Source organism: Stenella coeruleoalba (genome assembly GCF_951394435.1).
Source record: "Stenella coeruleoalba genome assembly, chromosome: 12".
Lineage (NCBI taxonomy): Eukaryota > Metazoa > Chordata > Mammalia > Artiodactyla > Delphinidae > Stenella > Stenella coeruleoalba.
Genome location: NC_137158.1, coordinates 84,055,772 through 84,081,363, shown reverse-complemented (window position 1 = coordinate 84,081,363; position 25,592 = coordinate 84,055,772). Strand labels below are relative to the sequence as shown.

The 25,592-nt window shown below is 36.9% G+C and overlaps 1 protein-coding gene across 13 annotated transcripts in view; it reads left to right on the top strand.

Annotated features, from left to right (window-relative positions):
• Window positions 1–25,592, top strand: part of AGPAT4 (1-acylglycerol-3-phosphate O-acyltransferase 4) — a 1,412,586-nt gene that overhangs the window by 584,813 nt on the left and 802,181 nt on the right. Inside the window, exons 1-2 of one of the 13 annotated variants that reach the window (XM_079939094.1) lie at window positions 15,196–15,253; window positions 17,140–17,187. The exons of 11 other annotated variants lie outside the window; for them this stretch is intronic. Coding sequence is in view for 1 of the 2 variants with exons in the window: in XM_079939082.1 (XP_079795208.1) it covers window positions 15,143–15,253 (111 nt within the window). In the remaining variant the exon portion in view is untranslated. Of the gene's footprint in view, window positions 1–15,084; window positions 15,254–17,139; window positions 17,188–25,592 lie in introns of those variants that run through there. One more of the 13 variants, XM_079939082.1, reaches the window with a different exon arrangement.

Genomic DNA, 25,592 nt, shown 5'->3' with positions numbered 1-25,592 from the left:
GTGCAAAAGCTTTTAAATTTAATTAGGTCCCATTTGTTCATATTTGCTTTTATTTCCTTCACTTTAGGAGATGGATCCAAAAAAATATTGCTGAAATATTTACTTCATAGTGTGTTCAGCCTATGTTTTCCTCTCGGAGTTTTATAGCATCTGGTCTTACATTTAGGTCTTTAATCCATTTTGAGTTTATTTTTGTATATGGTGTTAGAGAATGTTCTAATTTCATTCTTTTACATGTAGCTGTCCAGTTTTCCCAACACTACTTATTGAAGAGACTGTCTTTACTCCATTGTGTATTCTTGCCTCCTTTGTTATAGGTTAATTGACCTTAGGTGCATAGGTTTATTTCTGGGCTCTCTATCCTGTTGTGTTAATCTTTATGTCTGTTTTTGTGCCAGTACCATACTTTTTTGATTACTGTAACTTTGTAGTATAGTCTGAAGTCAGGGAGCATGATTCCTCCAGCTCTGTTCTCTTTTCTCAAGATTGCTTTGGCTATTTGGAGTCTTTTGTGTTTCCATATACATCTGTAGATTGCCTTGGGTAGTATGGACATTTTAACAATACTGATTCTCCCAGTTCAAGAACATGGTATATCTTTCCATCTATTTGTGTTGTCTTCAGTTTCTTTCAACAGTGTCTTATAGTTTTCAGAGTACAGGTCTTTTGCCTTCTTTGGTAGTTTTATTCCTAGGTATTTTATTATTTTTCATACAATGGTAAATGGGACTGTTTCCTTAAATTCTCTTTCTGACAGTTTGTTGTTAGTGTATAGAAATGCAGCAGAATTCTGTATATTAAATTTTGTATCCTGCAACTTTACCAGATTCATTGAGGAGCTCTAGTAGCTTTCTAGTGGCACCTTTAGGATTTCTGTGTATAGTATCATGTCATTCGCAAACAGTGACAGTTTAACTTCTTCCTTTCCATTTTAGATTCCTTTTATTTCTTTTTTTTCGCTGATTGCTGTGACTAGGACTTCCAACACTATGTTGAATAAAAGTGGCAAGAAATTACAGGCCAATACCACTGATAGACATAGATGCAAAAATCCTCAACAAAATACTAGCAAACCAAATCCAACAATACATTAAAAGTATCATACATCATGATCAAGAGGAATTTATCCCAGAGATACAAGGATTTTTCAATATCTGCAAATCAATCAAAGTGATATACCACATTAACAAATTTAAGAATAAAAATCATATGATCATCTCAATAGATGCAGAAAAACGTTTGATAAAATTCAACATGCATTTATGATAAAAAAATCTCCAGAAAGCAGGCAAAGATGGAACATACCACAATGTAATAAAGGCATTATATGACAAACCCACAGCTAACATGATACTCAATGGTGAAAAGCTTTAAGCATTTCCTCTAAGATCAGGAACATTATATATAATTTTAAATAACATTTATAACAAAATTAGAAATGATTTTATTAAGTACTCTGAACCAGTAATCACACCAGGAAAATTTTAATATTAAACTATTAGATATTTGAAAATACAATTAGCATCTTTGAGTTTATTTTATAAAATGGCATTAGAATGCCCTGCCCTCTAATGAAATGGGATATATACATTCTGCTTGGTACATCAAGAAACATTTCAAGTTTATTCTTCATCAGCATCCTTGTTTTATTTACCATTTTCCCTAAGTGATAACTACAGAATACACAGCTCTAGGGAAAAAAAAATAAGCACTTATTTAATTTATATTTCTCCATTCTTCTGACTACCTCAGTTCTGTATTATCTGTGTTAGCTATATAAAAATAAGTTTACAATACTATAGCAAACATATTTTATTACCAGTTTCAAGCATCCATCTGGATTTGAATCTTTATTTTGTTAAAAGTAACTGTCATTGTACTTTCTCTAACACTTCCCAAAACGTTTACAGATTCCAACAAGATATGATCAATTATAAATAAAATTAAAGCATATTTAACAAACCTTAGATGAATTAATAATGATGAGGCAATTAATATAAAGTTAACTAGAGAATTCTGATAATATATGATCAAGCATTACTGCTTTTGAGACTTTATGTAGCTTCTGGTTTAACATTCATTAGTTTTATAAAAACTTTTGATCAGCCACTATATAATGTGACCCTTTAGATGGTTCTGGAAAAGTTAAACATTAGTTGAGTATGCATTTTAAAGAATCTATTTACCTTTTAAGTTAATTGGGGCCCATTTGAAAGGGACTCGAATTGTCTTTTCAAAGTTATCTCAAGATACCATTTCTCATTATGATACATCTAGCATAAATGCACAACTGAAAAAGCAATGTGTGATTTGCTGTCTTGCCTACAGTAAGGTGTGAGATGATATATTTTTCTGGTGCTGTGGCTTACAGATACTCTCTATGACTGTCCTTGCTCCCCAGCTCTCTCACTTTTTGCCAAGCACTATGATCTAGGTGTTATTCTTATACCATGAAAATCCATAACCTCGGTGCATTATCTGTAGTCAAGTATAGTGTATCTCTGGGCTATATGGTCTTTTGAAAGCACAAACATATGCAAAACAAGTAAAAGAACCATTTCAGTGGTATACTATGATGACTTACTACCATTCACTTCATATTTTCATATACTAATTCAACATATATGATATATATATTTTTTTCTTTTTCTATTGTGTGTTGGGCATTGTGAAGGTGCTGGGAATGCTGTTGTGAACTATAGGGCTGTGACTCTTCTTCTGATGAGATTCATACTTTAGCACAGAAGATATTCAGTAACTGCTGCAGTAAAGCTGAGTGATGGAAGAAAGAGAGTCCTGGAGGAGTTCAGAGCAGGAGAGCTCGAAGGAGTTTTGGTAGTTGGACATCTCACTAACGATGAGACGTTTCACTAGGGTTAGATTTTTTGACAGGAGATGTTGGCCTGGGGTAGAGAAATGGTATGACATGCAGAGGAAACAGTGTGAAGAGATGAGAAAGAATATAGAGCGTTCAAGGAACTGAAAGCATTCTGCCATAATTGGAGCACAGCAAGTGAGGGAGAAATCACAGTAAAATGGTGACAGAAATAGAGACGGATCTTCTTGTGGCACATTGAGGTTTACAAACTGTATTTTAATTGTTTATAAGTAAGCGAGTAGAGATACTTAATCAAGAACAAGGGGATCCATATAGAGCCATGAGGTTGAAACCCTTATCTTAATTTGCCTTTTTATTTAGTGAACTATTTTTAAAATGAAATGGTTTACTCAAAGCAGTTATAAAAGTTGTTATAATTTCCAGATAGAGTTTTGAATGCAATTGGTTTCTCTATGACTTTCAATTAACAATACGTATTTTATTTTAATGTTTCTTTCCCTCTTTACTACTCTCAGTTCTTTCACCATTGCACTTTCTATGGCCCTACCTGGGCATTCCTAGGATGTGAAATTATGCTGTATGGTGATCATTTTTCCCACTATTTCTAGGGTAGCACAGTAAAAAAGAGAAGTAATATGATTTTGGTATGTCTACAGATTTTGGAAGATTTGGGTCTTTAAGTATCTGTTGATTTGTATTCACCTCATCTTCCTCACTCTTTAATTCATCTTTGCTAGACAGTAATCAAATGGGTCATACATTAAAAGTAACGATTGAGATCTAGAGTGACACATTTTGAGTAACAGGCTTTATGTGGTGTGACTGTGAGAGAAGTCAATTGGCATTGACTACACTAGGCAGGCAGTCAAAGTTGCAGCATGTCTTACCTTTGCAACTGAGTAGGAACATTGTAAAATTGATTTTGTTGCAAAGTGCACTGATATTATCTGACAGTTATTTCAATGTATGTCTCGAAATCCTTTGAGCTCTGAACAAGTATCTATTTTAGTGATTTTAGAAATGGGTAATGAAAAAAGAAAAAGGAACTGGGAGGTTATAATTGAGCAAGACACCAACATTGATACAAATGACATCTGGCCTCAATTTCAGTTATTAAACATATTATGTCAAAGTATGTTTTAGAAAAAATTTACATCTAACTGAATTAATGTGAAGTTTGGTTTAGTAAGGAAATATAGAAAGGTTTGAAATGTAATATGGAGAAAATATTAGATCAGGGAATTCTCATCCTTCCTAGAAGAAACCAGAGAGATGAATTAGATTAAAAGAGAAGACTGTTGGAAGAAGAGACATTGGGGCACAGAACAGAGATATTTCTTGATTGATCCAGAGAAATTCAAGTTTAATTCAAAGTGAACCAAGAATAGACACTAAATCTCGAGGAAAGACATAATTGATAGATAGCCTGACCAGGATGAAAAATGCATTGGAATTTATACGTGAATAAAATCTCAATATGCCACAGAAGCCTTGGAAGAAGTAAGTTCTAGTTCTCGACTATAAATGGTTGTGTGACTACCTAGATAAGTAGAATCATTAGAACCTGGTAAGATATGATCAAAGTGGCACTGGTGATTCTTTATTCTATGTCTATATGCTGTTTATGACAATAGATTATAATCACCACTAGAACAGGCACTGAGTCTGTTTTGTGCACTGAATCTGCAATGCCTAGCATGGGAAAAAGTAAGAGCACAATAGACATTGTTAGATGTCTAAAATAAATGTTATTCTTATAATCACCTAATTTTTTTTCTTGGTTTGTTTGATTTTTAATATTTCATGAATCAGAATGTAGGAGACAAGAAGCTAGGATGTCCCCCAAGGGTCATAGCTATGAATTATTTGGGAATATCAAAATTTTAAAGAAACTGGTTATATTAGTATATATCATAATCTAATTAATAGATAATATAATATGTTATATTATTATTTATATAGTTATTGGTTCTATTAATTATATCTGTTGGATATAGATTATGCTTTTGAATAGTAAATTATTACAATTAATCTTGGTCTTGTTTTGTAATTGCACCTGGTTTGGTCAGGGTAAATGAGGCATATCTTTCATAACCATTTACTGTAAGTTGTGGATAAACTGAAACCTGAGCTATCAGAGATTTAACTACGAAAACATTTATACTTTTTTTGGGGGGGGTCATGATTTTATTTTTTTTATTTTTTACATCTTTATTAGAGTATAATTGCTTTACAATGGTGTGTTAGTTTCTGCTTGATAACAAAGTGAATCAGTTATACATATGTCCCCATATCTCTTCCCTCTTCCATCTCCCTCCCTCCCACCCTCCCTATCCCACCCCTCCAGGCAGTCACAAAGCACCGAGCTGATCTCCCTGTGCTATGCGGCTGCTTCCCACTAGCTATCTACCTTACGTTTGGTAGTGTATATATGTCCATGCCTCTCTCTCACTTTGTCACAGCTTACCCTTCCCCCTCCCCATATCCTCAAGTCCATTCTCTAGTAGGTCTGTTTCTTTATTCCTGTCTTACCCCTAGGTTCTTCATGACATTTTTTTCCCTTAAATTCCATATATATGTGTTAGCGTATGGTATTTGTCTTTCTCTTTCTGACTTAGTTCACTCTGTATGACAGACTGTAGGTCTATCCACCTCATTACAAATAGCTCAATTTCATTTCTTTTTATGGCTGAGTGATATTCCATTGTATATATGTGCCACATCTTCTTTATCCATTCATCTGATGATGGGCACTTAGGTTGTTTCTATCTCCAGGCTATTGTAAATAGAACTGCAATGAACATTTTGGTACATGACTCTTTTTGAATTATGGTTTTCTCAGGGTATATGCCCAGTAGTAGGATTGCTGGGTCATATGGTAGTTCTATTTGTAGTTTTTTAAGGAACCTGCATACTGTTCTCCATAGTGGCTGTACTAATTCACATTCCCACCAGCAGTGCATGAGTGTTCCCTTTTCTCCACACCCTCTCCAGCATTTATTGTTTCTAGATTTTTTTTTTTAACATCTTTATTGGGGTATAATTGCTTTACAATGGTGTGTTAGTTTCTGCTTTATAACAAAGTGAATCAGTTATACATATACATATGTTCCCATATGTCTTCCCTCTTGCGTCTCCCTCCCTCCCACCCTCCCTATCCCACCCCTCCAGGCTGTCACAAAGCACCAAGCCAATATCCCTGTGCCATGCGGCTGCTTCCCACTAACTATCTACCTTACTACGTTTGTTAGTGTGTATATGTCCATGACTCTCTCTCGCCCTGTCACAGCTCACCCTTCCCCCTCCCCATATCCTCAAGTCCGTTCTCTAGTAGGTCTGCGTCTTTATTCCTGTCTTACCCCTAGGTTCTTCATGACATTTTTTTTTTCTTAAATTCCATATGTATGTGTTAGCATACGGTATTTGTCTTTTTCTTTCTGACTTACTTCACTCTGTATGACAGACTCTAGGTCTATCAACCTCATTACAAATAGCTCAATTTCGTTTCTTTTTATGGCTGAGTAATATTCCATTGTATATATGTGCCACATCTTCTTTATCCATTCATCCGATGATGGGCACTTAGGTTGTTTCCATCTCCGGGCTATTGTAAATAGAGCTGCAATGAACATTTTGGTACATGACTATTTTTGAATTTTGGTTTTCTCAGGGTATATGCCCAGTAGTGGGATTGCTGGGTCATATGGTAGTTCTATTTGTAGTTTTTTAAGGAACCTCCATACTGTTCTCCATAGTGGCTGAACCAATTCACATTCCCACCAGCAGTGCAAGAGTGTTCCCTTTTCTCCACACCCTCTCCAGCATTTATTGTTTCTAGATTTTTTGATGATGGCCATTCTGACTGGTGTGAGATGATATCTCATTGTAGTTTTGATTTGCATTTCTCTAATGATTAATGATGTTGAGCATTCTTTCATGTGTTTGTTGGCAATCTGTATATCTTCTTTGGAGAAATGTCTATTTAGGTCTTCTGCCCATTTTTGAATTGAGTTGTTTGTTTTTTTGTTATTGAGCTGCTTATAAATTTTGGAGATTAATCCTTTGTCAGCTGCTTCATTTGAAAATATTTTCTCCCATTCTGAGGGTTGTCTTTTGGTCTTGTTTATGGTTTCCTTTGCTGTGCAAAAGCTTTGAAGTTTCATTAGGTCCCATTTGTTTATTTTTGGAAAACATTTATACTTTGATACTGGTATAAAACAACTTACTGTTAAACAGTGCTAATAACTGGAACATAACCCTTAAACTTTCTGAATACAATTTTGCCTTTATAATGAAAAAATCCGTATTTTTTCTTTCTAAAAATGTATATTTAATCATGTTTGTTTTCCCAAAGGGGAAAGGGGGGATAATTGAGAAGTTTGGGATTAACATATACACACTACTATATATAAAATAGATAACAACAAGGACCTACTGTACAGCACAGGGAACTCTACTTAATATTCTGCAATAACCTATATGGGTAAAGAATCTGAAAAATAATGGATATATGTATATGTATAACTGAATCACTTTGCTGAACAGCTGAAACTAACACAATATTTTAAAGCAACTATACTCTAATATGAAGTAAAAATTAAATTTTAAAAAATGTGTATTTATTAAATTCTCCAGTGGAAAGACTTGCTAAAATATTTATTAGACAGGATGATGGGTTCCATTCCCTAAGACATTTTAGAAAAGAATGCAAATAACATAATGTCACCATTGTTCACCTTCTTCAGTGAATCTCAACTTCTCTCTTATGGTGACAAACATCATATTTTTGCATATGGACCCTGAGTGATAACGGACTTAGAGGAAGAAGAAACAGTCAGGGCTGGAGTTGTCTGTGACAAATGCTGAAAGGGAAAAACTCGAGAGCCATCAGTGTGCACTTTTTACTTATCAGCCAGAACCTTTCAGGTTATCGACGATCATTAATGGAATTGATTATCAAGTGTTATGAAATTGCTAAATCAATGAACTACTACTTCACACTCTGATGTTGTCACAGTTCAGGGTAATGTGTAGTTTTACAATCCCGAAATGAACCATGGTAACATTTGTCATATAATCGGACCCTTTCCTAAATAATGATAAATTAAGTGAAGTAGCATTCAAAAATTGATCTAAACTAATTAAATCTATTTAAGGCAGCCATGGTTTAAGGATAAGTAAGAATCTTTGAAGACATCTTTTAAATGAACTTTATTACATTTATGCACTATTCCATGTTTTTAAAAACTGAGTAATTATTCAAGTATTACCAGATGCTGATGACTAAACCCTGATAGCATGGACACATGCAAAGATATGCATTCAATACTGCTTCCAATTTCAGAATAGGAATAAAAAGACTGAGACATTGAAACCTATATTTTTGGCAGATAGAGTTGTGATCTCGTCATATTTTCCTCTCTCAGCAGTAAACCTCTGTCACCTTTAAGATTTTACCAAACACACAAGCTAGTAAGTTAGCCTGTTGAAGTTTCATGGATGCTGGCAGAAGGCATGAGACTCCTGGGTCTTACACAAAGCACTCACTCATGCCACAGCCAGCGGTATGAGCACCAGCATCTTTGTGTTGGTTCCGCATGGCCCCAAGTCCTGTGGAGTCGACGTGGAAGGCTCCCTCATGATGGATGCTGTGTATTCAGAAGGTTTGTGTCACAGCTGAGGAGCACTGAACTTGGAAAGTCTGCCACTTTTATAGTAAGCAGACTGCTATTTGTCTTGGAGGCGTGTTACCTCATTCCTCAGGGTCCATCACTGCAAACACATTGCTGCTAAGCGGCCGAGGTAAAGTGTGCTCAGAGCCTAGAATTCTTGGCACGCTCAGCAGCAATGTGCAGTGTCCCTCAGGGCCACGGCATGCTGCCTCTCCCAACAACTTTTACACTAGGACCCAGCCGAGAAACTGACTTGAGGACAGTAACAGCAAAGCCAGAGTGTCTTTATGTAAGTGCGGAAGCTTGCTCTAGTACTGATAAGACCACATAGAGACTCAACACCCTGGAATATAGGGCTTCTGGAATACAACCAAAACAAACGATAGATATTGTTTTTGCTTAAAAATAAAATTCATAAAACTCACATTAATTATATATTGGCCCTGAAGAAACAGAATGATATACATCTATGGTAAAAGCCTGTGTCTGCATAGATGATGAGTTTCTGTATGGCGGAAACTAGTTTCTGCTCCTTTTTCCCATTGTGCTTTCCACAGTGTTAAATGGTACATAAGTGCTCAAAAGTATATTCATGTTGATTAAGTTTGTGTCTGTATTTCATGAGAGGAGGTGATACATCAGATACCATGATCCACCGCACCCTGTTTCTGTCGCTGCTCAAAGGTGCAGCTCTTCCTGGCAATTCCAGGTCAGCGATATCTACTAGGCTCTGTGCATAGCAGGTGCTCTGACAGTGCTCCACCTCTATTCTGAATATAGTAATTCATCCTCTGGATGTAAAGGAGCCACATACTTAGGCAAGAGTGTCTCACAGCCATCACGCAGTCATTTGCACCTTCATCCAGCAAATACTTATCGAGTGCCTGCCGTGTGTCCTCTTTGATTACGCATGGAGTTCTGCTTGAAAAGTCTCATCAGTTATCCCAGGTTCTGCTGTCTGATCTTTCCTGGCTTTGGCCATTGTGTTTTGCCAGAACTGGAATAGGTGTTCTCCAATGGCTGCTACTTTTGTGTGCAAATGGCAAGCCATGATTATTTGAGTAGAGAGAGACCAGCAAAATAGGTGTTAGGTCTTTCCCCCAGTTTTCCCTGGGGATAACTGATTCCCTGTCGTTCTTCTAATCCCTATTAGAAGATTTCCTGAAACTGAAACTGTGTTTTAGTTCTTTTAGCTTAAGTCTTTTATAGGAATAAAATATTGTCACTAATAAAAGAAGATATGATTATAATATTTACATGTTGCCGATGAAATAGAACAAAATACTACACCAATGAAGAATTGAAAAAAAAATGATCTCAAGGGATTGCCTCCTTGAGAGTCATAAGTGGAGCTATTTTTCTGCTTTGGGGATGAGCACCGTCCACAGACTCATATACAGTTATTCATAGAGCTCTTGGGTCTAGAGCAGGAAGCATGTGCAGTCTTTATGGGGTGTATTTCGGGATGTGCTACACGATGTTGGCAGCGTTTTCCCTGTTCCTATGTATACTAAATGTTGGTGTCATTCTTATTAAATCAGAACTGATGATGATGTGTCACATTCCCACAGGACAGCTGGCAGGTTGGGAGGTGGCATTTTGGAGAGTTACTCACTTTCTATAATAATTGTACTTGGCGTTGGCTGAGATCTCCTACGAAGGCGTTTGACACAACTGACCATTCCTCTTTCACCTCCTCTTCCTGTGGCTTCCCTGATTTTATGACACTTTATTAAGGGATTTCATTCCATCGCATTCTTCCCTGACTAACCCTTGTTTATTTCTCTCACTGACCTGGTGTTCTCCTCTGTCTCCTAAATGTGTATGTTCCTCAAGGTTATTTGTTTTCTTTCTCTTGTCTCTAGACTCTCCTGTCTAGAGATCTCATCTACTCCCTTAGAGTTAAATAGACAGATCTGTAGGTTACTCTCAAATTTTTATTTTTAATACTATGGAACTTTCTTGAACGTAAGATTTGCACTTACTTGTGATGAAGCTTCACCTAGCTGTCCTCAAAACACCTCAAATTTAACAAGTATCACAAGCACACCCATTATTTCTACCTCACACTTCATTCACTCAGCCTCAAAACCTAAGGTTAAATAGATAGCTAGTGAGAAGCAGCGGCATAGCACAGGGAGATCAGCTCGATGCTTTGTGACCACCTGGAGGGGTGGGATAGGGAGGGTGGGAGGGAGACACAGAGGGAGGAGATGTGGGGATGTATGTATACATAGAGCTGATTCACTCTGTTATACAGCAGAAACTAGCACACCATTGTAAAGCAATTATACTCCAATGAAGATGTTAAAAAAATAAAAGATTAAAAAAAAACCCTAGGCTTATCTTTGATTTGCACCACCACCCCACTTTTCAATTGCACTTCAAATCCAACTTAGCAGCTTTAATGGCCTTTCGTCTATAATATCCACTGTATTCATCCCAAGCTTAGACTCTTTATTACTTGTACGTAACCTGCCATGTTGAACTCCCAACCTCACTGATTTAAACGCTGCTGTATCCCTTTCCCAGTCAGGGAATGAGAAATCCCACTGGGTTTTTAGAGGGTGCCTTTAACGTGGGGAATGAGCTGCAATGAGAGATGATACCTGCAAGAGGATGCTGCCACTCTGGGTGTTAGAGGAACGAAGGCAAGAGATTAAGTTTATCGGAACTGAGAAGCTCTCAGTGAGACCTCTCAGAGTTGGGGTTCAGATCTCTGAAAGGGCACGATGAGGCTGGTTCTCACCGTTTAGAAGAAGCTACTCACTGGGAGGAACAGCTGGTGTGGGAGAGAGTGCCGCTGCTGCTGCGAGAAGCTGCCACTGGTGGCACGATGCTCACTGAACACCAACCAAACAGGAAGAAGGAAGCCCCTCCCCTGTCCTCTTGTTTTCCAGTCCCCCGCTAGTGCCTTCTTTGGGCATAATCTAAGCAGAATCCAGCTGGTAAAGGGGTCTGAGTAATTTCATATGTCAAACGCCAGGCAAAGCATTAGAGAACGGAGAATAAATGGTGGATTTGGAATTGAGAAACACTAGTTAAATAATCCCTATAGAACACGCCTTCAGTTACTCATCTTGCATGTACACTCCTTTACACATATCTGAACTCTCTCCACAGCAGTGAATACTTCATAGGTATACCTAGCAAGGAACTACTGTTCCTACAAGGGCTCTCTGAGCCTCCTCTGAACAATGGAAGACACAAGTTCCAACAATCACGCTATTTATCTCTGGGAGGTGCTAATTCCTTTTTTAGTTTATTCTTAATTGCAAAAAGTATCTTGTATCCTAAAGAATAAATTAAGTTAACCACAAAGATACAAACATACAAGCTAGCTATGTGAAATCAGGAAGGAGGAAAAGAAAAGTTAGTTATTATTACACATACATACATATATACATACATACACGGATATATTATACTATATATATATCTCTATAGAAATATAAATATACACACATATATGTGTATGTGTATCTATCTATATAATGATAGAGAAAGAGAGAGAGAGGGAGAGAGAGAGAGGGAGAGAATACTTAATTGATACAGTTCTCATTTCTATAACCAGTGAGTTTAGATTCCTTTTTAACATCTCTTTTCTGTGACCCATCCGACGTTACCTATCTTTTCCCTCAGCCATAATCTCTGTAGGATTTTTTAAAAATCATTTTATAGGGTGACCCAAATCTTCCTTCCTGATGGCTCTAAGTTCAGAAATCTTTACTGGGTTACCATAGTTTTCATTAACTTTTACTCTTGGGCGTGGAAATACTGAGAGGCGCCATAGGAATCCATTCTGTCATGTCCATTTCTCACTGTCATCAGTGTGTAGTAACAACCCAATTTTCCTTAGTAATTGGGATGATACTCCAGCCACAACAGTATCCCTCTTTTTGCCCTGTTAGTTCAGTGTTTGTGGAACTCAAAATGGCCAGGTAGCATTCTTAACTTACAGTAAATGTAACTATTTTTGTGTTCTCTGGTGCAAACCTGGCCCTCCTGGGTACTAAGACATCCAAACCAGCAGAGCCCAATGTTGGGAAAATGGAAGCGAACATTCCATGAGTGGGTTACTAGGTGTAATAGTGAAAGTAGCCACTCCCACTTCCATCTCTTGATTCTGCACATGTGTTTTCTGGCTCTTGCAGAGCACGTACAGGAGCTCCTTCAAAGAGTGCCTCAGGCTTTCTGAACATTATCACCAACCAGCACCACACTAAGCCTTCACTAGGGCCAGTCACCATTACATCATGCCAGCTGCTTCTGGGTGATGGGAGACTTAATAATAAGAGAAAAGTCAATGAACATAGTTCATTGCCATACTTCGTTTGCAGTGATGTGAGTTCACTATTCAGAAGCAACGTGTGTAAGCACCATACAGTGACTAGGACATTCTATAAATCTGTGGCTAGTGATGCTGTTAGAAACACAGTGGTGGACAGGAAAGACATTTTGGAGACCATGAATTGATTTCAATTCAAAGCCAATAATTTCCAGCAGAAGTGTATATTTCCCTTACCCCAGTCATCCTATTAGATGGTACAGGACACTTCAGAGAGCCTTGGAGGAATATTCATTGTCATTGCATAAAGAAGCATCTGTAGCTTTCTTAGAAGCTTTATAGCTAGTGCCTTAGATGATCACGTCCTTGCCATACTTGCCTATGATGGTAAGAATGATGGTGACAAGGACTGTGTGATCAAATGGATGGAGTGCTTTGAGAAGGAAAATCACAAGCTCAGGATGTGTTCAAAAGACCAGAGAACTTCTGTGTTGATGTAAAAGACTAAAAGAAGATTTTTTGTGTTTTTTTTTTTCCCCTTGAAGCTGTAGGGCTGACTTACAGAAAATCAAATCTAAAATCATATAGAATTACAACAGGTTATAGAATTACAACTAAGTTCACAGACTCAAGTCTTTATGTGAAAATTAGAGCATTGATTGGGAAGACACTGGACTCCGAAACTTGAAGGAGATCAAATAGGTGGATTCAGATAAAGCTGATGGTGAGCTCCCAAATCTCTTTGATGTCTCCCTGCCAGTGGCAGCAGCCCTTCTCGCTTCTCTGCCTCGCTTGCTTGAAGAAACGGTTACTATGGGTTCCTTAGAAGGGCAAAATAAACTGGTTCTAGGAGTGCCAAAAGAAGCCAGAGCTGGAAACAACAGCTGCCTCTATGACAAAGAATTACTCCTGGGATACTTCTGTTCATGTGATATTGCTGACACAAACAGCAAGCCAAGACAATGGGAACGAGGAGGTCTCTCTCCATCCTTCTCCTGCATGCCAAACTCCCCTATATGCCCCTACAGACAGCATCTAACAAAAGCCAGCCTGCAAAGTGGTCTGGGAAATGTAGTTTTCAGAGCTGCATCCCCAGCATCAAGAGCAGCGTGTAGAAGGGCGAGTTAGAAGTTGAGAAAAAAAATGGCCAAATGCCTGACAGCCCTGCCCAACCTTCAAGGAACAGCATAGGCTGGAAGCTCATCCACAGCACTTCCCCTGATCGCCCCAGTCCCCTTGGTTTAAAATCCTATAGACTTTGTTCCAATTTCAGGATCGCTGGTCACATCCTGCCATGCTTTGGGGTAATGAACATCCACATTTTCTTATAACTGATAGAGTGCCTTCCCTTTCTTCCAGAGGATGCATTCTAAGAGCAAAGAGAGCTTTCTGTCTGGCTCTACCAGTGTACATGGCAACTTTGTAAAGGAAATATTCTTTGACATTATACTTACTGAAGTAGGAAATCTCCCTCACTTTCTGCCATAGTGTCTGTCTGGTTAATTTGGTTCACTTTCCTTTGCTTATTCTGTTACCAAAATAGGCACATTTCATAGGCACGTACTCTTGGTCACAAATGCATTCGATGAACTGTGGATGGAATAAAATTATTACTTTGATTGGAAAAGCAGCCCTGTGTGTGCTCTAGACTGGCAGTATGACAAGACGAGCATCATCCTGGTGTTCAAAGGACAGGGCATCTCTATGGGCGTGATGCTAATGCAAAGTGCTAACAGAATTGTAGGGTTTTTTGTTTGTTTTTGCTGTAAGGCACTGATTGCCTCATAAATGAAAATAAAAATTAAATACCCTTGTGGATGTGGTTGGTTTTATTTGCTTTTAAAGGGCACATGTCAATGCTCTTGTTTTTTGTCATTTATCATTGGCCATTCCAAGGTTAGGGCCCCAGAGCGTACTACCTTTACTTAGCATTTACTTGGGAACCACAATGCCGTTTACAGCTGCCATCTGTTTACAAAAGTAAAGTAAATACACTTGTACATAATTAATAGTGAAAATGAGGTGAAGCATTTAATTAAAAAAATGCAGTATGCTCCAATCTGAAATGTTTGCTACTTTCTAATGGGCACATACAGATTTTTATAATTTGAAGTATAAATGAAAATGTTTATTTTTAAAGAACTTTTGATTTCCATCATTTGACATCAGACTGGAAAACATTCTCTGTAGCATTTTCTCTAGCAAAGTTAAATATAGTATGATTCCTTACCCTTAGGTGAGGAATTATCCCTCCATTGAAGTGAGTTTTTGTTATGCTTACACAGGAATGGCATTGTTCTGTTCACGGGCAACTGTGTGTTTCCACTGCATGGAGAGAGGTTAATGGCTCTTAAACTGGTCCCTTCAGCCCTGCACTTGTGTGTCAGCCTGGTACAGAAACGATGGAGTCTGTGTTGGGATTCCTCTCTGAAGCCCTTGTTCAGACTGACCCACGTGAATGTGAATGGTTAAAGCTGCAAATGAGATAGAAATCAGAAAGTTCTCACATAATCTCAGGAGCTGTTCCAGGGCTGGGGAGGGCATGGCAGATACAGGGTGATCTCTTTAGGGACACAGTTCATAGATTCACCCCAGTTCCCCCATCTGTTGAGGGAGACTTGGCTCAGAAGTGCACAGGCCTTTCTCGCGGTCTCTGTTCAGTTTTATTTTTCCTGTAAGTCATACGCCTTGGCTGTAGTGTGCCTGTCTGTAGGACACTGAACCCTAGGTAAATGACGATGCCTACGAGATGGCACGCTTGTGTCAGGCTGCTGGGTAGCTCCTCCTGAATATAACTCTTACCTGAAGCCACATGACTTTCTAGAATAGCCTGATGCAAAACCATTTATGTGTCAACCTAGAGATTTAAAATCATTCTCCATTATGTATTTTAAGCCCCACCTTCTCTCTCTTTCTACTTTAAGAAACATTTTCTTTGCCTGCTTTGTGTTTATGATTTAAAGTAGTTTTTATGTCATCATGAATTATAACTGCTTTCCCTCAGTGATTTACATTTTTATATATTACTCAGAAACTATCCTATGTGGTTTAATGAAATATACTTCATGGACTGAAACTGCCTTCTAGCCTATTATGTTAAGAACTTCAGAATGGATACTGCCACTTGGTTCCTTAAAATCTTTTGATGCCTTCCCAATGTATGCAGAATAAAATCCGCATCCCTTGATTTGCTATTCTTTGATCTGTGCAGTCTGATATAGTTTTATTTTCCAACACTGGCCCACATTTCAGGTGTATCACACTACTCAGAGCTCCCCTATTTTCTCCACCCCTCTAAAGCTCCTTCACTGCCTGTGCACGTCTCTGCAATTTCACTTATATTAATCCACCACGGCTCTGTATGTCCTAGTCTCTGCCTGGCTAGACTGTGAGCACCTTACATGGGGCTATTTGTTTAATCTCTGGATCTGCAGGGATTTATGGTCCTTCTGCGCACACAGCATATACTCAGTCTCCATATGTAGAATAAGTATACACATGAACTTGTGAACAGCCCGTGCCCCACGCCCTTCAGACATCGTGAATAGTTAACAGAATGGATTGTATCAGATCGAAGAGGATATGACAGAGAGAACCTGTGAGACAAGGGCTTAAGCCACCTGCTTTTTCTTACATACACCTCCATGGTCTCTTCTGTTTCCTAACCAGCTACTTCCTGACAGAATCATGATGCAGAAATTGATCAATAATTGAAACACACATCTGGCACTAAGAAAGTGAGATTTGAAGTACCCAAGTAGGAATTGTTTACATGCTGTGATCAATGGATTGCTCATGAATTTTTCCATGGATTCAATTAAATAAGTCACAGACTACCAGATCCTTATTTGGCCTGCAGTTTATTAATCAAATTATGCTACTTAGAATGGATTAAAAGCCTGTTAAATCAAGTGAATTGAAATACTTGGTGATTAGTCAATCAATATTCTGTATCTATAACCCCCACTCAAGGGTAACGTCAGTCATGACAATTTGCTAAAGGACAAATTTCATCTACAGTTCAGGAGAGGTTCTTATTTTTCTAAATTCCTCTTTATATCTTTTAAAACATAGAGTGGGCAGTGGCCCTGTAAACTGTGAAGTCGTTTTTCATAGAGACAGGAAGTAAAAGTATCTCTTAAATCTCAGTGGCAAAAAGATTCTGTGGAGACTGCATGTATCTCATACTCCAAGATAAACAGATTATCACTCGAATAACTCTCCTTAGCTAGTGCTGTTGATGCATGTAGTACCAGAGCATTTTTGATTTTAGCGAGATTACCCGCAGTGAAAGCTGGGAAGTAGGGTATCTTCCTAAGACCACTATTATCTCATTTCAGAAGCCATCTTCTCCCTCCTGAGGCTTCTGCCAGCTGCTGTTTCCATGGGTTTGTATGATGCTCTGACCACTCAAGTCCCCTGCTTTGGATAAATCTCATTACAAATGTCCCTGTGTTTCTACCTCTCAAAGTCTCTCTCAACTAACGCTTGGAAAATATTCAAAAATCTCCTTTAAATTGTTTATAATGACTAACGTGTTCATTACCAATCCTGAGGTATTTTAAAGAGTCCAATACTTTAAGCAAAATAAACATTTAAAATTGACTTTTAATCATAAATCAAAAATTAGTGATTAAAATTGTACACATATTCTGGCACACACACACACACGCACACACGTATATAAAACTCATATGCTGTCTTGAATCATGTTATACACATACTACACACCCTCTCCCTCCATTGACCGCAGTGAGTGTGTTCATTTTTAGATGGGGAGTAATTTAACTGATGCGAGATGCTTAAGAAGATTCCCTTTTCATCTTGTTTAATACATAAATTCTGATAAATGGCATCCTGGATCATAATGTTGACTTTACGGGAAAGGAGACATTACCTTCTAATGAAAAATCTGCCGTGAATGAATCATTCATAATTTGCTTGATAATCATTTACACTTGACTGCCTTTTATAATGTTGAACAGAATGTAATCATGCTTGATGACCTTTAAGCATGCTTTCAAATTGGGTATTTCTAAACATAGTTTCTGCTCAGTAGAGACATGGTATTTCATATGGCTTAGTACATGGAAATGGTCAGGTACACAAGGCATAATTTAATCCTATGCTTTTATAGGAAGATGTCAGATTATTATCCTCAAACTCTGTGGGATTTACATTAATTCTAAGCCTATTGGAACATATTGTATTTATTTTAAACCATGAAATCAGTTAGTCAGTTCTCAAGAGATAGATATACCCAGGATATCATCTTAAGTGCAATGAAAGACCTAATACCTATCCTCAAGGTGCTTACAATTCAGATGGGAGGGACACAGATCCAAAGCAGACTTTATATTTTAGTGATGACAGGGACTTCCAGAAGACACTGTGTTGGGCCAAACAAGGCAAAAGTAAACTTAAATTCCTTTGTGGCTGAAAATTGTTCTGCCTCTTTTTAATGTGTAGTGTATGAGTGAGAATCTTCAAAAATGGTATGAAAAAATTAGGTATCATTTAAGAAAAGCATTCTAGTAAGTAAATAGATGTGAATACTGTATAAAGTTTCTCTGTTTCATGGTGAATCTCCTTCAAAAAAAATTAGACTGGGATATCATTTTCCACATGAAGCAATTTGGTCTATAAGAATGTCACCACAATATTTAGCATAAAGTTGAATTTATAAATGGATTTTGAATGTTAAGTGCAATTTGATGGATGCAAATATCATTCAGGTTTTCACATCACCTATTCAAATTTTCCAACATGGAAATATGCTGTTAGTACAATATGTTGGAAGATAAAGTATTGAGGGTGTTAAATTGAGATAAACAATTTGGCTTAAAAATCAGAAAATTGGCTTAGACTCACAGGTCTCTGATAATGTCTTGGCTACTAATGTGAATGACTTTAAAAGCTCATTTTGACTCTGTATTGGGAACACAGTTTCTGCTTTCAGACACATTGGAAAGAAACTTTGGATTCAACAGTTGGCAGTAGAATTCTATTGAGGTTATGAAAGTGAGACTATGAGGCACCAGTGCAACTGGCTAAAATGTGAAAAATCCAATTGCCCAGATGCTTTGCATACTGAAAAGCAATTCCTTTAATTCAATCAACAGAAATTTCTGGTTGTTTTTCTTCCTTTTCTCTCTCTAGCAAAAACATTTTTTTTTAAATTGTAAAACTGTAGAGAAGTTGAAAGACTAGTACAACAAGCACCATATTTCCCTTGATTTCTTTCTATTTTAACAAATTTACTTCTTTCTCACACATACTTAACCTAACCCCTGCATATATCTTACACCCAAATCCACACATAAACATGAGATAAATAACATATGTGTATGAGTGTATACGTGTAAGTATATGTATATTTTTATTGATTTTTTGTAAGTTGCAGATGTCATACCATTTTTCTTCTAATATCTCAGCATGTATGTCTAAAATCTACAGTCACGCCATCTCATACATCATGCCATTACTATAATATCCAAGAAATTTAACATTAATTTAATGATATTATTTAATATGCAGCCCATGAGCATATAACCACATTTGTCCCCCAAATGCCCTGTATGGCTGTTGTGTTTTCATATTCCAGGTTGAGGCAAGGATCACACTTGGTTATCTTGTCATGTTAAGCCATGTCATATTCCTGGAGTCTCCAATGTAATATAACTTTCTGCCATTTTTTGATTTTTACCACCCCTGACATGTTTAAGACTTCGGGACAGTTGTCTATTGGAATGTCCCACAATCTGGATTTCTCCTGAAGTTTTTCCTCATGATCCTATCATGTTAAATGTAAATAGCAAGAGTATTTCCTAGATGGTGTGTAATTCACCTTGCATCACATCAGCAGGCACATGTCCATTCATCTCACGATACTTGCGATGCTGGGTTTCATCATTTGGGGAAGTGAAGTCTATCAGATCCCTCCCTTGTGAAGGCAGCCTTTCCCCTTGTAATTAGCAAATAAAATGTGGCGGGGAGTGCTACTCTGAGGTCATGTGAATATCTTGTGCCCCAACAGTTTTATTTTAAGGATCCATTGATATTCTTGTCCAAATCAGTGTTGCATTTGTAGTTGGAAAAAACAGAGAGAGACATAATCCTATCATTATTTTTACAGTTACTATTTCACATTCTTCTTTAAAGAGAAAGGTAGCCAACGGCAGTCTGCTAAGCCAGCCTCTACACAGTTTTGATATGTACCCGTAAGTCTTTGAGCACTTCCTTGTTTTAGCGCAAGATGTTCCAGGCTCATCTTAGATTTTCAGTGTCCTAGAATATGGCTGTTAGGTGTGCACATTACTACAGATGTCTTTGCTTCTAGATTGTTTCAGTATATAACAGTACACTCATATGTGTAGTATGCACGTGTGAATTCATGAGTTCTTCCAGATAATGCCAATTCAAATCCAACACCATAGAATTCTCCATCACCTTTGCCCATTCAGTATTTCATACCTATCCTCTCCCACAGTGAGAAACCACATTACTAGAAACATCAATATATTATTTCATTTATTATTTTATTCCACAGTACACACAATTGAGTTGCAAAATTACTAAACCCAAACCAGTACCAACCACAAAGTTAAGAACAGATTTCAACATATTGTTAAATAAAATTCAAGGATTTATGTTAAAATTTCTAGACAGTATTTGGCAAGTGATTCATAGTACATAATTGGTATATGATGTTAATTGAATTTGACAAGGGAAACAATGCTTGATTTCAGTGTGGTGATATTGTATAAGCTTCAGATCTTGAGTAATGTCCAATCTAAACTTATAACAGCAGCACAGAGGAACACAGTGTGACTCATGAACAGCTGAGAAGGCAGTAAACAAAGGAAAAAACAATCTTTATATGAGGGCTTTTTGGATGTTGGAAAGTATTTGATGGATAGCATCTGTAGAGAGAAATAAACCTAGCCAAGGCAGCCCCCTGTGCTAATATTTCAGACTATAAATAATAAATAGGGGGGTTCTAACTTTAACTTCTAGTTTCTCTCTAAGGGTTAGTAAAAACGAACAAGGAAACAGCCTCTTTGGTGAGTCTAATGGAATCAGCTCTTATTTTCTGCAGTCTCTAGCTCTCCCTTTGTTGTCCAGAGTCTTAGGAGCCATAGCTGGTCCCCTGTGCCGTTCTCGCCCCTATGGTTCTACCCAGGACTGCCTTGTGGCCTCACTCATTGCATCTTGTAGAAAATCCTGAATTTCTGCATATGCAGGCTTTCATCTTATGCTATTGCTAAGGCCGGTCATGTTTTCCAATGAACTCTTTAAAGTATCTATTTCCTGAGCCTGGCTTTTGCTTCTGTTTGTGTGTTTTCATAGCTTTGCAATTCTTTTCTGCCCTAGTACTGTACTTATTGAGTTTTGTCCCTGCCATGATGGTGGACTATATCTAGTCTTATGCTGGATCGTAATGTGAAGCCTTCCTAGTCACTGTGCCTAAGTTTGTTTGTTTGTTTTAATTGAAGTATAGTTGATTTAGTGTCTAGGTGTACAGCAAAGTGATTCAGTTATACCTATATTTTTTTCAGATTCTTTTCCATTATAGGTTATTATAAGATACTGAATATAGTTCCCTGTGCTATACCGTAGGTCCTTGTGGTTTATCTACTTTATGCATAGCAGTACCTGAGTTTTTAAAAGTCCCCATAGTGCTGAAAAGTGCCCTTCATGCCCCTTCCTGTGTCACTGCGTTAACTATCCTGCCTGGCTACTTTGGCTTAAATTTAACCCCTTTTACACCCACAATTCAATTACCTTTTTAATATTACATACATAATAGTTAGCAATCTTTAAAATCCATTGTAATTATATATTTTAAATATTCTGATTTGAATTCCTGCTACATTCTGGCTTTTGTTATTATTGTTACCATGGTTGGTAGGAAACACTGACATTTCATTAAATGTATGTTTGGCTAAGAAAAGGGTTGACAAACCAGTCTCTGATTTGGAACTTAAATGCTATGGGGTTTCAACTTTGAATAAGACTACAGAACAATGTCTTCTTTGAAAACAACTGGGAACAGACAATGGGAAATGTTTACCTAGGAAAAGTTGGACAGTACCCTTAGGATCAGGGATTTGCTGCCCTTAGTAGACACCCACATCTTGGCATTTTTGCCAATAACTTTACATACAACTGTGCCTAAAGGCTGGTTTCTAGCAACAAGAGAAAAGAAAATATGAGTATTGGATTGAGGGTACCTTACAAATGTAACAGCAGCTGTTTACAAAGGCCTGTGCCTCTCCTAGTCAGCATTATACAGTGGATGACCCAGCCATGCTTTACTCTGTAACATTGTAAGTTCCTCTGTCCTCTCATACTTAGTATCTGATTTATAAAATAATCGCTACGTGGTGCAACATTTTATTTTTAAGCAAAGACTCTCCATGCCCACTATAGATCCACATCTGACACACCCCTGTCTCAATCCTCGGGGGAAAGTTAGATATACACAAAGGAAAAAAGGTGGTGATCCCAGGCATGGAGCTATATGGAGAATGTGAGTGCTTTTCCTTTCTGTGAACTCTTAAAACATATATGCTGCCCAAATTTTATCTTGTGCAGGTCTCCCATGATTTGTGCAAAGTTCCAGAAGAAATTAGGGTGGAATGCTGAACTCCTCCTAAGTAAAATGAAGAAGTAAATGAGGGAAGCCTATTATTAAAAAATGGTTTTTTAAATAGATTTTAATAGAGTTGAAAATGTTTAGAGTCTTTCAAACCTTAGTTGTATTAACGTTTAAAATGCCTTTCATTATAGAAATAATACACGCTTTCTTACTTTCTTCAAAAAATGAAAAAAAATCTATCTCTCATGCCTCAGTTCTATACCCCAGAGGTAGCCACTTTTAAACATTTTAAAAATATATTTCCTTTGGAGATTATCACCATCAAGGAACTGTGCATGGACTTACGAACTTTAAAATATGCCTATTTTCTCCCCATCTCAAACGATTATAATTTAGCACACCGACTCTATGTCATGCCTCTTCGCCCACCCCATTCCCGTTGTTTATCCAACCGTCAACAATAGTTATTGGGAGCTTCTAGAGACAGGAAACCACCGTGGTCTCTGCCTTGTTGGAACTTTCATCATGTTAAGCCAGATAATAGCCGACCTTCAGTTCTTCCATAAATAAAAAAGTGCATTATTACTTTGAATAACATACTTTAACCTTTATTTATCCAACAAAATTAGACAATATCCATCACCTAAATATTCTCTAGAAGAAGGGAATTAATTTGTCCACTTTGTTTACTACTTCTCTTTTTTCCCCTCCCCCTAAATTCAGTCAGCCATTATGAACATCATTATGGTTACACTGACAACATTTATGAGATTGGTATCATGTTCCCTAACCATAGTGAAGTTTTCCACGTTTTGCTGATAAGTTGGTCTTTTAAAAAATGTAAAACAAGTAAACTTTAATTACCTCATATCAACCATGTCATATGATTGGATCCATGAAGAAATTATATTCTCATTATATTCTCAATTGTACCAGTCAATAATGTTCCAAACATGAAAGTCAATGAAAGATATAAATTACTAAAAATTCTGTCATATTTTAGATTGTTTCACACTTGATTTATAGTCATGCCTGTATTTTACCACTTTCTGTTTTTCTCAGAGAAGTTGACTTTCATTTTTCTTATTGATGAAAGAAACATCTGACTTCATATTGTGATTAAGAATTCTTTTTTATTAAACACAGAATTTGTGTCACTGAATATGCTTTCTCCTTGAGGACATTCTTCATGAAGTAATTGGATTTCCTGTTCTAATTCATACCTGTTACTTTTTATAGATTCTTCTGTTAATTCCATTGTTTGGTTTATTTTGTTGCCTATGTTTTCCACTTTTTTGAATTTTTTAAAAATGTTTTGCTGAGTACATCTTTGGGTAACGATTTAATTTTTCTACTATGATGATTAGTTTTGTGCATCAACTTCACTAGGCTAAGAGATGCCCAGATAGCTGGTAAAACGTTATTTCTGGGTGTGTCTGTGAGGTGTTTCTGGAAAATATTAACATTTGAATCAGTGGACTGAGTAAAGAAGATCACCCTCACCAATACAGTTGGGCATCATTCAGTCTGTTGAGGGCAGGAGAAGATGGGTGTCCCAGGTCAGACAGTGAGCAAATTTGCCCTTCCTCTACTTAATAGAAGAATCGTGTTACTTCTTAATTTAGCTTCCATTAAAGAAAAACAAACAAACAAACAAAATCTTTGTTTTTATTCCAATCTCTTCAAATTTTTCCTCCGAATTCTGGACATTTTCATGACTTTCTCTCTTAGATCCTTATCACTGGAAGAGTGGAAATGGAGCAGCAAATGTTACCTGGGAGCTTGTCAGAAATTCAGAATCTCAGATTCCACCCCAGACCTGTTGATTGAGACTCTGCGTTTTAACACCTCCTGATCATTCATGTGCACATTAGAGTTTGAGAAGCACTGGTCCCTTGACTCATTCTTTTCTGTTCATTCTATTGAACCATCCTTCTATTAATGTGGTTATTTCTGTCATATTTTTAATTTCCAGCAACTATTTCTTATTCTCTTATTGCTTTCTTTGCACTCCAACAATTTTTGTAAAGCTTTCTCTTCCATTGCTGAGTACACAAATCACATTTTTAATTTTTCTAATTAAAAAAATTAATTGAAGTATAGTTGATTTATTGGGTTGGCCAAAAATTTCTTCCCAGTTTTTCTGTAATATCTTATGGAGAAATCCAAACGAACTCTTAGGTCAACCCAATACAATGTTGTGTTAGTTTCAGGTGTACAGCAAAGTGATTCAGTTATATATATAATTCATATGTTGAATTACACTGATGAGTATTTTTCAGATGATGAACCTTCCTTACATCCTTGAGATAAAGCCTACTCGATGATAATATATTATTCTAAATGAGGATTTTCACATATATTTTCATAGTAGAATACAGTTATACTTCTGTTTTCTTTATTATTCCTGTTTTGTTTTGAAATTAATACATGAACTCGGCAGTTTCTTTCTTTTTCTTTTTCTTTTTGGAGAGTATAAATAAATTTAAATATTCCTTGAGAATTTGATGGAGTTCTGTTATAAAAACCCTCTGAGCTTGTTTTAAAAACCCATTTCTTTTTATTTAATACATACATTTTTATTTAAATTATCTATTTTTTTATTGTACTAATTTTGGCATTTTATATTTTTTCCAGGAATTTATCCATGTTGTCTAGGATTTCAGACACATTAGACAATAGTTGTTCCATAAACTCTCTTCGTCTTTGTCTATAATTATTTCTCATTTGAGTTCTGATTCTAATTTTGTTTAATTTTGTGTCTTTAGTCATACCAAAGGTTTTTCTACTTTGTAAATCTTTGTAGAATTTCCATTTTTGATATTAAGCTTTTCTATTTTTAAATTTTTTATTTATTGATTTACTTCCTGTAGTATTTTCTTCTTTTGACAAAACCTGTTTGCAAGGTCATATAGCCAGGTTTATCTCTTCTAGACTACATTAAAAACTGAGACTAAATGACACTATTCAAGATCAAATGGCTTCTAAGTCCAAACCTGAGAAATCTTCAACCCGCACGTTGTAGCCGCAGGGTTTGGCTTAAAGCAGAAGGGGGTCTGGCGATAGGGGCTGATTGATGTAGAAGGAGGAGCATTATGTTGTTTCCATGTAGAAAATGTCTAAATTCAATCTCTGTGACTCCTGTGGACAGATCTAGGATGAACATGTGTAAATTACCAAATGACTAATTTT